Below are 13,472 nucleotides of genomic sequence, written 5' to 3' on the forward strand. Positions count from 1 at the left end.
CTGTTGGGACCGCGTCTGGCACCCAACATGGCCGATCACACTTGCAATCTGACTACGTATGTATTAGCGCTACGTCTATTTTATTATTTAGTGCACTACATACTGTAGTCTGTTAGCCCCAATATCCATGGCGATAACAACTTATGATGATTTTGTCTAAGACCCGGTAATTTATAAATAAGCCCTTTAACATTTCATCAAGGGAGATAGTGCCCATAGCAACCAGTCAGATTATACTCAGTATATATCTAGTACCTTTTAGAAGACAACAACCAGACTCTGATTGGTTGCTAAGGGCAACATCACTTCTATAAAACCCTTACTTTAGCAAATATATCTCATACAGTTAATAGTTCGAAATTCTTATACGTCCTAAGTGTAATAAGCAGGTTTTCCACAGCCTTATAGTGTAAAGCGCCGAGGGCAGCTGCTCTGCTCTATGTAAGTTAACTTCTATGTTCACCATGCACAGAGAGAAAGCTGATTGCAAGTATTACGAATAAAGCAGCATTTTGCAAAACTAAAACATGTATAGAAGAAGAAGCACAACAAAACGCTGCATTATGAATGATTCACTCAGCACGCAGCCTATATACACACTATACAGCAGCTCGAATCATGGCTCAGGAGGAGTCAGCAGGCAGTCAGCGGCCTGATGCATGCTGGGAATTGTAGTTTTTAGACCCACTTCCTGTCCATGGCTTCTTGCAGCAAGGTAACGTGCAGCCAGGGTGCAAATTAGCAGCAGTGGGCTAAAGCAGCATGCTGTTAGTGTTCTGTGTGTGCAGGCAGACCCTGGTCCTGGTGTTCATCATGTGTGGGTGCATTTACATCAATGGCGATTGTGAGAGCGATTGTCAGTGCTGTGTGATCATACAGTAGGGGCAATGTCACTGATTGAGTGGCAGGCTGGGCATGCTGTGACCAGTAGTTCCCTAGGAGCTGACTACATTGTTGCTACCTTTAAACCAGGGATGGGGGACCTTTGGCCCTGCAGCTGTTGCTGAACTACACATGCACTGCTACAGTTTTGCTATTTGGTCATGCTAAAAATGTAGCAATGCATTCTGGGATGTGTAGTTCAACAACAGCTGGAGGGCTGAAGGTTCCCCGTCCCTGCTTTAAACGATGGTGATGATAAAGATAAACACCTTAAAAATGCACAAGATAATAAGTATACAATATTTGTATATGTTGTGTACATCTATATATATATATATATATATATATATATATATATATTTAACAGTTTCTTATACAGCGCACACATATTCCGCAGCGCTTTACAGAGAATATTTGAACATTCACATCAGTCCCTGCCCCAGTGTGGGTGTGGTACGGTATCCCGACAGTCATTATCCCGACGTCGGGATCCCGACTGCCTGGAGTCAGACAGCATGGCGAGCGCAAAAAAAGCCCCTTGTGGGCTCGCTGTGCTCGCCACACGAGGGAAAAAAAGCAGGTGGCCGTCGGGCACCCGGCTGTCGGCGTTTTGACAGTCGGGATCCTGAATGTCGGGAACCCGTCCGGCACCCCCCCCAGTGTAGCTTATAATCTATATTCCCCACCACATATACATGAAAAGGTCATTTATTGCAATGGATCGCATGCGACCCTGGTCCCCGCCCGGCCTGCCGCCGAGAGGGAGGTCCATGGTCAGATGGCCAGCAAGCCCAACCATCGACTAATGTCTGATGCGCACAGGACCACGCATCAGACCTGAGGGAACATCAAACTGACCCGATTTGGGCCGATTTGACAGCGCGATTCATCGGAATCAGCCCAGCGTATGGGGGCATTAAAAGTGTCCATTTCAGCCGCCCAGGACCGGTAGGATCGCTTGTGATACATTCATGCAGTCTTTTCAAATGCGATGTATCGCATGCGACTTCATTCTCCTCCGCTGGGAGGGGGCCAAATCTGGAGAAGAAAAACTCATGTTGACCCTTTGACTATTGATCTTCCCATTGTCAACCTACTGCTTGTGTCGAGCTTCCGACCCTGTCGACCTTAGCCATGTTGACCTATTTCAAGTGTCGGGCCTAAGGCCTGTCGACCCAATGCATGTCGACCCTAATAGGGTCGACTTAATAACCATATGTAGTAGTAGTAGTACGTTTATTTATAAGGCGCCGCAAAGTGTCCGCAGCGCCGTACATAGCAAACAAAAAACAAATGACAAGGTAACGTACAGGGTGTGTTGAAAAATACAGTATAAATAGGGGTATAGCTGGTAGAAATAAAATCAGCATCAGTTCAGAAGTAGGTGTCAAAATTGTCGAGGAGACTGAAGATGAAGTAGAGGAAGGGAAGAACAGGGCAGGAGCACAGGTGAGGTAAAGAGGTAGGGTGAGTTCGTGAGGAAGGAGGACCCTACTCATAAGAGGTAACAGACTAAAAATAGGTGGGTGGACGAACGAAAAACACTAGGATAAGTAGGAACGGAGGGGAGCGGAGGCAGGATAGGAGGATCAAAAGAGGTTAGGAGGAGGGATAGGCTGGTCCAAAAAAGTGGGTTTTGAGGGAGCGCTTGAAGGAGGTAAGGGAATCAGAAAACCTGATGGGTGGCGGGAGGTTGTTCCAGTGCAGGGGGGCAAAGCGAGAGAAGTCTTGGACACGGGAGTGGGAGGAGGTGATTAGATGAGAGGTCAGTCGGCGGTCAGCGATGGAGCGAAGAGGACGGGAGGGAGTGTGGATAGAGATCAGTGAAGAGAGGTAAGGAGCGGTGGAGGAGGAGAGAGCCTTGTAGGTGGTGGTGAGGAGTTTAAAGAGAACTCGGAAAGGAATGGGGAGCCAATGAAGAGATAGACAGAGGGGGGAGGCGGAGGTAGAGCGTCGGGAGAGGAAGATGAGCCTAGCGGCAGCGTTAAGAATGGTTTGGAGAGGTGCGAGGCGGGTGAGAGGTAGCCCAGAGAGAAGGATGTTGCAGTAGTCAAGGCGGGAGATGACAAGAGAGTGAATGAGAATTTTAGTCGCGTCAGTGGAGAGGAATGGTCTGATGCGTGAGATGTTGCGTAGGTGAAAGCGGCAAGACTGTGAGAGAGCACGAATGTGGGGGGTGAAAGAGAGGGAGGAGTCAATGACGAGGCAGCGCGTTTGGTCGGTAGAGGTGATCTCGGTTTCACCAATGCTGATGGAGATAGTGGGAAAGGAGGGGATGTTCGGGGGATGGAAGATTAGAAGTTCAGTTTTAGCCATGTTTAGTTTCAGGAAGCGTTGGGTCATCCAGGCTGAGATGGCCGTGAGGCATTCGGAGACCTTGGGCAGGAGTGATGGGGATAGGTCGGGGGAGGAGAGATAGATTAGGGTATCATCAGCATAAAGGTAGTAATGAAAACCATAGGAGCTGATGAGGGTGCCCAGAGAGGTGGTGTAGAGGGAGAAGAGGAGAGGGCCAAGGACTGACCCTTGGGGAACACCGACTGGTGTGCATGAGGTTCTACACTAAATGTCGAATTTTAACATTAAAATAAAGTTTCTTACATACTTTTACCCCACTCAGGCTGTGAACTAAAAGGTTTTACTGATATAATGTACATGCTTGAGCATAGGTTAGGGTTTAATTCAGAATAACAGATACTGAATCAGTCACCTGTGGTCAAGTATTGGCTATCATTAAACCCCGGACCTTGAGGACCTTGGTTGGGAACCCCTGCATTATTAATATGTCTTCATTTTATACACAGGCCCCACAGTCGGAGCCAACATTGGAACATGCCAACAACACAAGACCAAAGCTGAGCAAAGAGGAGAAAAAGCTGATTAAAAAGCAGGCAAAGGCCAGCAACGTTCTGATGAGACATGAAGGCATCCAGACGGTGTCGCACCCATCAAAGGTGACGCCACGCTTCTTGTCGGTCCCCTAATGGCGCCTTTTGTTTCCTTATTCTTCCTGGAAATGCTCATTATTATTTATTGAATAACAGTTTCTTATATAGCGCACACATATTCTGCAGCACTTTACAGAGGATATTTGAACACTCACATCAGTCCCTGCCCCAGTAGAGCTTACAATCTATATTCCCTACCACATGTACATGCACACACAGACATTCTAGGGTTAATTTTTGTTGGAAGCCAATTGACCTACCAGTATATTTTTGGGTTGTGGGAGGAAACCGGAGGAAACCCACGCAAGTACGGGGAGAATATACAAACTCCGCACAGTTAGGACCATGGTGGGGATCGAACCCATGACCTCAGTGCTGTGAGGCAGTAGTCTTGACCTTTACACTATCCTTACTGCCCCTCATTCTAAATAACTAGAATTAACTGTAGGGTAATTCTATATAAATGGCCTTTTCATGTAATGTTTGTTACTAGCTTCAGGACAAGCTTTGCATCAAAATGAAAGCATATCATGTACCACACAAACAAGCTCCTTGAGTCCTGTTGGAGAAAGTGCGCTATATAAATAACACTTACTTACTTTGCACAAAATAATCAAAACATGCTCCAAAAAAATATTTCACATCTTTTTAGTCAAAATGTAACATTTGTTGCTATGGAATAACCCTGTAGCTCAGGGCCGGATTAAGCCTTCGGGGGGCCCGGGTCATTTTAGACAGGGCAGCCCCCTCCCACTTGTCATTACTGGCTACAAACTGCACGTGAGAATATTACGCTGTCAAAACACAAAGTAAAGCCAGTATTAACACCACATGAAAAGCCTGTGTTTGTCCATCTGTACCTTACTCTGTAGGAGACCTCACAGGCTCAGCGCTTCCTCTGATTAAAAACCCTCCCATGACGATGCTCCTGCTGCTGCTGTCCTCCATGGGCCTGAGAAGCATGTAATGAGCTCCACCAATCAGAGCTCATCACAAGCCTTTTAGCCTTTGACCTTTTGTGCAAAGTCTCATGGGACTCATATATATAGGCCTCACTAGTGCGTAAACCCCTGATTCCATGGGCTGCAGCCGTAGCAGCCCATATAGGCATCCTGAAGGGAGGGAACACCTCTCAATGGGACTGCCTTGGGTGACTGGCAGGTCGGAGTTCTAATAGGATGTCACTGCCAGTCACAGTGAAGCTAGTTCAGTCTCACAGACTGCACATCTGGCTCCACTTATTGAGAGAACAGTGGCGGTTTTCACCTGGAAGGTCTGAAGTCCTGCAGCCCATAGGTAAGAACCACCACTGAATGGAGCCATTGGTAGTAGAATGTTCTATACAGAGATTAAAATTCACACAATGTATGTAAATAATTACCAAACTAGCGTCACAGGAATTGAAGCCAGAACATCCCATCCCAGAGTACATTTTCTCCTGCCCCGGTTCAGCAGTTTACATACGTACCCCATATTGCAGCTGAAACATCAGTCTAAGGTTATATACAGTAAGCCTTTGATAAATATGCCTCATTTGTAAAATGTCAGGTACGTTCCTTACAGTATGTAATCATTTCATGACGTGAAATTCAAATGAGTATATTATGATTTATATTTAGAGTAATCATTTCAGACACAGTGCACATATAGCTCTGAGTATAATCACTCTTCATAATGTCCATTATTAAGCATGTATGTCTTCCCGATCCGTCTTTCCCCAGGACATTGTCACGTTCAATCTCTGTCACACTCTAAATATGTTTTGTGATGTTTCTTATAACAAAACTAACCTCCCACATCCTGTGGGAGGGGCAGGGGGGAGGGGTAGGTATACATGTCTGACCACTGTCAGGTTTCCCTCCTTGTGGATGCCGGTGTCAGTATTATGACCACTAGAATTATGACCGATGATCATCTGTATGTACCCCAAATTAACTTCTATATACCTTTATGAGGATAGCCTTTGATTTTATCATTGGTGCCTAAAAGTGTACTTCAGCTCAATCCTCCAGTGCTGAAAGTGTTCCCCCTATGAGCAGTCCTGTAGTTATAAATACTTACAAATGGGTTATATTTGCCAATAGCTACAGAGCAGACAACTCCGTGCCCTTATTATTAATATTATTACTACTACTACTGCTGCTGTGTGGAGCAAACAGTAACACATATGCAAAATTATGGTACAAGGTAAAAATATAAATGGAATGTTTGGTACTTGTTTCCTAGCACGGCGCCCATCGGGTCCCATCGCATACCTTAACTAAAGGTATGCGATGAGGACCGACCGACCCGATTTCGGGCTTTTTTTGAGGTTTCCCGACAAATGTAAAATCGTGTCCATCGCATGCCATTATAATGGCATGCGACGCGACCGACCCGATTTTACATTGTAAGCATTGTATCTAATGTTAAATTCCTATGTAAAATCGGGTCCATTGTATGCCATTATAATGGCATACAATGCGACCAATGCGATGGACCCGATTTTACATAGGAACCAATGTTAAATGGCCCCCCATACCCAATTTTTGATTGTATACCCACCCTGATGGGTAATTTGTATGTGAAATGCCCCCCCATTGTTAACGCCACCCCACGATGAACGCCAACCCGAAGCGTGGCGAGCGGCGGCGGTACACGTCCTCCGACCTTTTCTAACCCCTCTATCCACGTCGGCGTGGAGTTGATGTTATATAGTGTGGCGAGCCCCGCGTGGGGACACGTAATACCTGTAAAGTAATGCGCGTCCCCTCGTGGGGCTCGCTGCGCTTCGGGCTCGGTGGCTTGTTGCGCTCACCACACTATATAAAATCAACTCCACGTCGACGTGGATAGTGGAGTTGTGGAGTTGGGGACGCGTAATACCTGTGAAGTAATACCTGTGAAGTTGGGGACGCGTAATACCTCGCAGGGCTCGCTGCGCTCGCCACACTATATAAAATCAACGCCACGTCGACGTGGATAGTGGGGGTATGAAAAGGTTGGAGGACGCGTACCGCTGCGCTCGCCACGCTTCGGGTTCACGTTGATCGTGGTGTGGCGTTAACAAAGGGGGGCATACAGTGAAAAATGGGGTCTTGGGGGCATTTAACATTGGGGCCAATGTAAAATCGGGTCTCAGGGACCATTTAACATTGGTTCCAATGTAAAAAATCGGGTCAGTCGGGTCAATCGCGTTGCATGCAATGCGATTGGCCCGATTTTTGTAACCCGATTGCAATTAAAATCGGTGGCGCCGTGCTAGGAAACAAGTACCAAATGTTTTTTGCTTCTTGTGTTTAGAGCCTGGTAGTGGCCAATGGAGGCCTGGGGAACGGAGTCAGCAGACAACAGCTGCTCGACGTCCTGCAGAGATGCGGATTGGTGGAATCGCTGCTAATGCCACCAAACAAGCCTTACTCATTTGTCACCTATTCCTCCACGGAGGAGGCCATCAAGGCCTGCACATCACTCAGCGGTCAGGACCTCTCATCCGGTGACTCCGACCACAGAATAACTCTCTACTTCAGCTTCGTTGAGAAAGGTATTACTTTTCCTGAGCTCCCTGTTTCTGTAAGTGCTGCTCGTGTCACAATGGTCTGTTCTCAGCATTGTGCTGAACTAGATGGAATCTCACGCCGTGACAGTTCCTTTCCCAGTGTAATATAGCAGCGGAAAACATGGTCTTTTTCAGTGCTAATGTATCTGCGGAAGAAAATAGACTTTTTTTAGTAACAAAACGAGTCTATGGGTTCGGTAACCAAATGTGTTTAAATTACAGAGTTTTGTAAGAAAATCGATTGTCTCATGTGTTTTTAAGTAGAAAGAAAGAAAGACTGGAACAGGCAGAGATCCAGTAGGCAAATGGGAATTGATGTACTTTGAGTGAGCGTTTCAAACAATCAGTGTTCGGAGAAAGTGTTCCGTAAGTTAGGGGCAAGGGGGAAGAAATGTTCAGCTTTGCACACATTAGACGATAACGAATTTCACTTGAATTATAGTGCATACACACTGAAAGATTTCTCCTTCAAAGTAAAATACATGGTGCAGATGCGGAGTGTGCATCTGCACCATGTATTTTTCTTTGCAGAACTACAAGTCCCAGCATGATAGCACCTCATGCATCTTGGGTGTGCATTCTAAGATCCCCCCCCATAAGATTTCTCCTTCATCCACTAGGTGACACTGGAGTTACAGTGGGGAATAGAAGGTAGGGAGCATGGGCACTTTAAATTAAATTGGGATGGCCAACTCCTCCCCTTCTACTTCCCCTCCCAGGCAGTCTTAGATTGTGCCCTGGGGGAGCTGGTCATACTTTGGGCTTCTCTCCTGGGCTATGTTATTAGTACAGATCACGCTGACAGTAAGAACTTCTATCATCAAGAGGATCAGGCAGGTAGCGTCTGCCACTACCTGCCTGCGGCATTGTAGCTGATGGAGAGACTCCGCCGCAGCTGCATGTGGCTCGCGCCCTAGTGTCCGGCTGCTAGAGATGTAATGGATGCTGCTGTGTGCGGTGCACGTTGCGATTCTCCCTCAGTTATACCACCACCAGCCAGCTTTGGGGTAGTTTATCAGTATACCCTGTGCCCCCACCACCACCACTATCGGGGAGGGGGGGAAGGCTCTGCAAAAAAAAAAAAAGGCGACTTTATCAGTGCTTTCAAAAGCGGCGCCATTATAGGAGACAGAGTTAGCTGGGGGGCGGAGCTTACTGCAGGGTTTGCTCCCAGCGGCCTCGGTGCTGCTGAAGGCTCCTGATTGCTGCTGCCCAGGTGTCTGCGGTGCTCCAGCATTTACTAGTCTCCTGGTTTCAGCAATCTGCTGCTGCTCCCCCAGGCGCTCTGAGTTAGACAGTGGGGTTTAGACCGAGGTGTGACCGTATAGGCTGTATGCAAATTAAGTCTTAGCGCTGTTGCTGACACGTGGCAGCTTCTCTTTTATACTGTCTCTCTTGTCCAGTGGGAGTCACCCTTTTATTCCCCACTGTAACTCCAGTGTCACCTGTGGAATCAGAGAAAAGGATTTAGCGGAAGTTCAAAATCCCGTTAACGATCTCATTCAGTGGCCACATCCAGGAGCATGCAATGCTGTCATTGACAAGATACAGTAGTCAGGATTTTACTGGATATACAGATGACAGAGGGGGTTGGTAAAAACCCATGGGAGCTTGCATCGTTATGGATGAAAATAGCGTTAACGATCTGGCTATCATGCATATCGTTAATGATAATCAGCTAATGTGTACCCAGCTTAAGAGGCAGGACTGAGAGCGAGTAATCAGTGAGGAGGAAAGATGGTGGTTAATTTCTGAGCAGAGAGGGAAAGAATATATACCTAGTATATGGGATATGAATGCTGCTGCACTGTAGATTATTACTTACTATATGTGTTTAGCAAAACTATGAGGAAGGGTGGGTAAAGGAACTGACGTTCTTCGCCTTCAGACACCCACTGACCATGCGGGCCCTCCTTAGGTCCCAGCGGGGTTTTTCCACTGGGTTCCCTATTGATGCCTTCATTGGAAGCTTATGGGGATGCTTATAATGGTGTGTAGGGCTTAACCACTATCCAAGTGTCACATTCTCTGATGGAATGTTGGCAAGTTATGATCATTCTCCTGGCCTAGTAACATTACTGCTCTTTTCATTGATCCACAATGCTGTTATTTAAAGGGACAGAGAGGATTCACTTGGTTGGTTCTCCTCTGTTTTTTTCTATATAGGGGGGTTTGGAGGAACAGTAAAATGAAGAGTTGACCGAAGTGATGAATGCATTTAGATTAGTGAATGTCAACCAAATACATTTCAGTGGTCAATTGGATGGCCCTCTAACCGTCTAAGGCAGGGATGGGAAACTTTTGGCCATCCAGTTGTTGTTGAACTACACATCCCAGTATGCCCTGCTACAGTTTTGCTATTTACCATGCTAAAACTGTTGCAGGGTCATGCTAAAACTGTTACAGCTGAAGGGTCAAAGATTCCTCATCCTCGGTTTCAGTGGTCACATGTTATACCCCTTTTCCACTAGCCTAAATATCCAGTGTTTTTGCATGGGAGCGCACAAAACCCAGGATTTTAGGCAGGTGGAAACGCTCCCAGTTGAAATAACCCGGGTCATGAGACCCGGCATTTCAACCCAGGTAGCGACCTGCGTTTAACACGGGTTCAACCTGGGTCACTGTGCAGTGTAAACTGGGTAACCTGGGTTGAAGTGACCCAGGTCCCATTCACAGCAATGCAAAAGCCGGCGCTGGGAGATTCTCTCATCTCCCAGCGCCGCCCAGACCCCGCCTCCTGATGACGTCACCTGCCTGGCATTATGCTGGGTGGAGACTCTAGTGTAAAAGGGTTCACAAGCCGGGTTAGAGCTGGGAACAAGATCCCGGGTGTAACCCAGCTTGTAGATGGAAAAGAGGTATGACCCTTACTGGCAGTAACAAGATAACACAATACATTTTATCAATTACACAACAGAAGGCATTTTATAGGGAGACAAGCAATTGTCTACAGCTACAGTATACCAGACAAGTCAGACAATACAGCAGGAGCATGTGAAGACTTGGAGGATCCCGTGTTGGCGATTATTTATATATATATATATATTCTTTTACTCTATTTTCCATTTTGTCTACAGTATATAGTGTTATTTGGAAGTTCTAAGCATTTTTTTCTCTTGTTTTCTTGCTTTCAACTTTATCCTAATCACAGTAGAAGTCCGAGAGATTGTACCCCCGCCACTGCCCCCCGGCTTGGTGATTGTAGAAGACTTTGTTTCTCCGGATGAAGAACTTGTGATGCTGGAAAATATCCTCTGGGAGGTTGATAACTCCAGTAAGTGTCCTGTCGTTCTAGATTAGCTCGGGATATAAGTGGCTTAGGATTCAGTCTGAACCTTGTCATAAAAATGTAAATGGCTAAAAGAGACTCCCTGTGATCCCTGAATCACTCACAGAAGAAATGCAATAGGGGCAGCGAGTACTGTGCATAAGGGAATAAGAACTTTTCTTGTAGCTGGTGTCTAAGCAGAAGTCTTAACCATTTGAGTGCCAATATCTCTGTGAGAGAGGCGCTAAAAATGCGCTAAAAATGCCAGCATCGCTCACATTTGTTATATAAATTCAAATATAAAAAACTGTGGCGTGAAAAAAAAAAAAAAGATTGTATTTCTTATATAAGGTGAACAATACAGGTCATTATGGTGAATACAAATGATTGTGCGGCAATTTTCACACCTGTTTTGGAATATTCCCATGGCACTGAAAGGGTTAACTGTAAGACTGTCTTTGTGGCATAGCACCAGCACAGAAAAGATATTTACGATGATTTCCATTCTATCACCTTCATATTAAGCAATTGGTTAATAGACTGTTTTAAATCAATCTGCTTGCAGACCAGAAGTCATTAAAGCACAGGCGGGTGAAGCATTATGGATATGAGTTCCGATACGATAACAATAACGTAGATAAGGATCAGCCTTTGCCAGGAGGTAAGCTTTAAGAATTAGGATTTAGGCATCATTATAGGTGACAATTGATTGCTTCATATCTTCTCATTCCAAAAGTACTACACAGCAGGCACCAGGGCCATAACTAGGGGAGTGCGACCGGTGACAGAGCACAGGGCTCTGTCGGCGGTACTGTCGCTGCCTCACGGTCTTTGATTCTGGATAGCAGGGTGCCTGGAACTGAACTCTGCATCCAGAATCATTGTTGCAGTGATGCCGGTCTGCGCTGCACTTACAGCTGCAGGTAACAGCATAGAAATGCAACTAGCCACTGACTATATTATCATTGGTGACTGACTCTGCTGCCGCCTTACAATAGCCACTAACACTTTCCGCACAGTTGTTGCAGTACTCCTTTATACAGTATGTCAGTTGTTGCTCACACCTCATAGATTGGAAGCTCCCTGTCATTTGTTTTTGACTTGATTTCCTCACTGTACAGCTCACTATAGGGTTAATGTCAAAGTGCTGTGCTATAGAACGCTGTGTGTGGGCTGTCAGCGCTGTGTGCTGAGCGACAGCACCACAGCAGTACCCGACATAGCATAGCTGGGTTGCCATACACACATTGCTATGTGTGTAGGGCCCATAAGAATGATACAATCCACATATACCAACATTTAGTCTCTGGACCAAAGGCACTTATAATACCCACCTTTTTTGTGTGTTTGATGCAGGCGGCATAAATAGAAACCACTTTCATTGATAGATTACTATTATTATATATTTGATAGCATGCACATTTCTTCATTGTTATACAGGTCTTCCACAGTTCTGTCATTTGGTACTGGACAGATGCTTGGAACGAGGTCTCATAAAGAAGAGGCCTGACCAAATAACGATAAACCAGTATGAGCCAGGGCAAGGTAAGGAACTATGTTTGATCTATGTGACTATTAAATGTCTTCTACTGTGACATTTACACCAGCTCAGATCATGTGTATTCCTATAACATTAATATTAGCAGAGAACAGTATTTCAGCATCACCGTCCTCACTCTACATGTAAGAGGTGGTGCAGATTTGGATGACTTCTTCATTTTGTATGCAGATACGTCCTCAGTCGCACACAGGATATAGGCATGCAGCATGTCATTTTAATCAGCAGAAGCTGCTTGTGCATCTTATTTGCATCACTGCATTTTAATGGAAAATGCTGTACGGAAGCTACTGAGTCACACGACTAGAAGGGCTTTTTGACAAGCAAGGAGGCCAGTGGCTAATTGTAACGTTGTGAGAATCAGAAAGTGAGAGATTTTGGGGGAGGTTTCCCATTTTTTTAAAGTGGCAATCATTTACACTGAAAAAGCAGGTTGATTTTTACCATGCAGTTGATTGGTGCTTTAAAAAAATGGGAGAACTCTTCTAAAATCTCTCATTTGGCCCGTGGTGTAGGTAGACATATCTGTACTAGTGTATTCAGAGGCATATTGGGACGTTAAAGGCAACACCGGCCCACCAGATGTTGATGAGCTACACATCCCAGCATGTCTTGCATCAGTTTCAGCATGGCCACATAGCAAAACTAATGCAAGGCATCCTGGGATGTGTAGTTCATTAACATCTGGAGGGCCGGTGTTGCCCAGCCCTGGGCTAATGCTAAATTCAATGGCAGGTGGGAACATAAAATGACAGGATGAAGCTGTCACAGTAGAGGGCCCAATGCACAGAGCAGGTTGCTGGAGTACCATTCACACAGCAGTTACAAAGTACTCAGACATTCCCTTTCCGTGAATACTCGCTTTTCTTTTATTTGTTATGTGAATTCCCCAATTGGAGCATGCCACAGCTGGTAGACACTTATTTTTACGTACCTTCCCCCAACCATACCATGTGCACCATGGCTGGTAAACCCTGGACGGGGTACCTGGGGGAGTGGGGTCCCCCCCATGCTTCATCCGTCTAAGGCTGAAGCTCGGGGCTGTCCCCGCATCCCAAGGCAGCGGACGCCAGACTGATACGTGTAAAATGACATTAAAAAACATTGCTTTTTACAGTCGAACTACAAGTCCCATGGGGAAGGTCAACAGTCAAAATGTCGTCACTGTCGACATGGACACCGTATTGGTGCACTGCGTTCCCACTGTGTCCGCTGCACTCGACCTTAGGCATGTCGACATTTTGTCTGTGTTGACCATCAGTGGTCAACCCAATGTAT

The 13,472-nt window shown here is 45.9% G+C and overlaps 1 protein-coding gene across 3 annotated transcripts in view; it reads left to right on the forward strand.

Moving 5' to 3' along the window:
- The first annotated feature begins 610 nt into the window (after positions 1-610).
- Positions 611-13,472, forward strand: part of ALKBH8 (alkB homolog 8, tRNA methyltransferase) — a 39,068-nt gene continuing 26,206 nt past the window's right edge. For 2 of the 3 annotated variants that reach the window (XM_083170029.1, XM_083170031.1), the window contains exons 1-6: positions 611-715; positions 3,687-3,836; positions 7,113-7,353; positions 10,520-10,642; positions 11,202-11,297; positions 12,077-12,181. In XM_083170029.1, coding sequence (XP_083026155.1) covers positions 698-715; positions 3,687-3,836; positions 7,113-7,353; positions 10,520-10,642; positions 11,202-11,297; positions 12,077-12,181 — 733 coding nt within the window. In that variant the 5' untranslated portion in view covers positions 611-697. The remainder of the gene's footprint in view (positions 716-3,686; positions 3,837-7,112; positions 7,354-10,519; positions 10,643-11,201; positions 11,298-12,076; positions 12,182-13,472) is intronic. The other variant, XM_083170030.1, reaches the window with a different exon arrangement.

The sequence above is a fragment of the Crinia signifera genome, chromosome 2, assembly GCF_055691185.1.
Source record: "Crinia signifera chromosome 2, ASM5569118v1, whole genome shotgun sequence".
In the NCBI taxonomy this organism is placed as follows: Eukaryota; Metazoa; Chordata; class Amphibia; order Anura; family Myobatrachidae; genus Crinia; species Crinia signifera.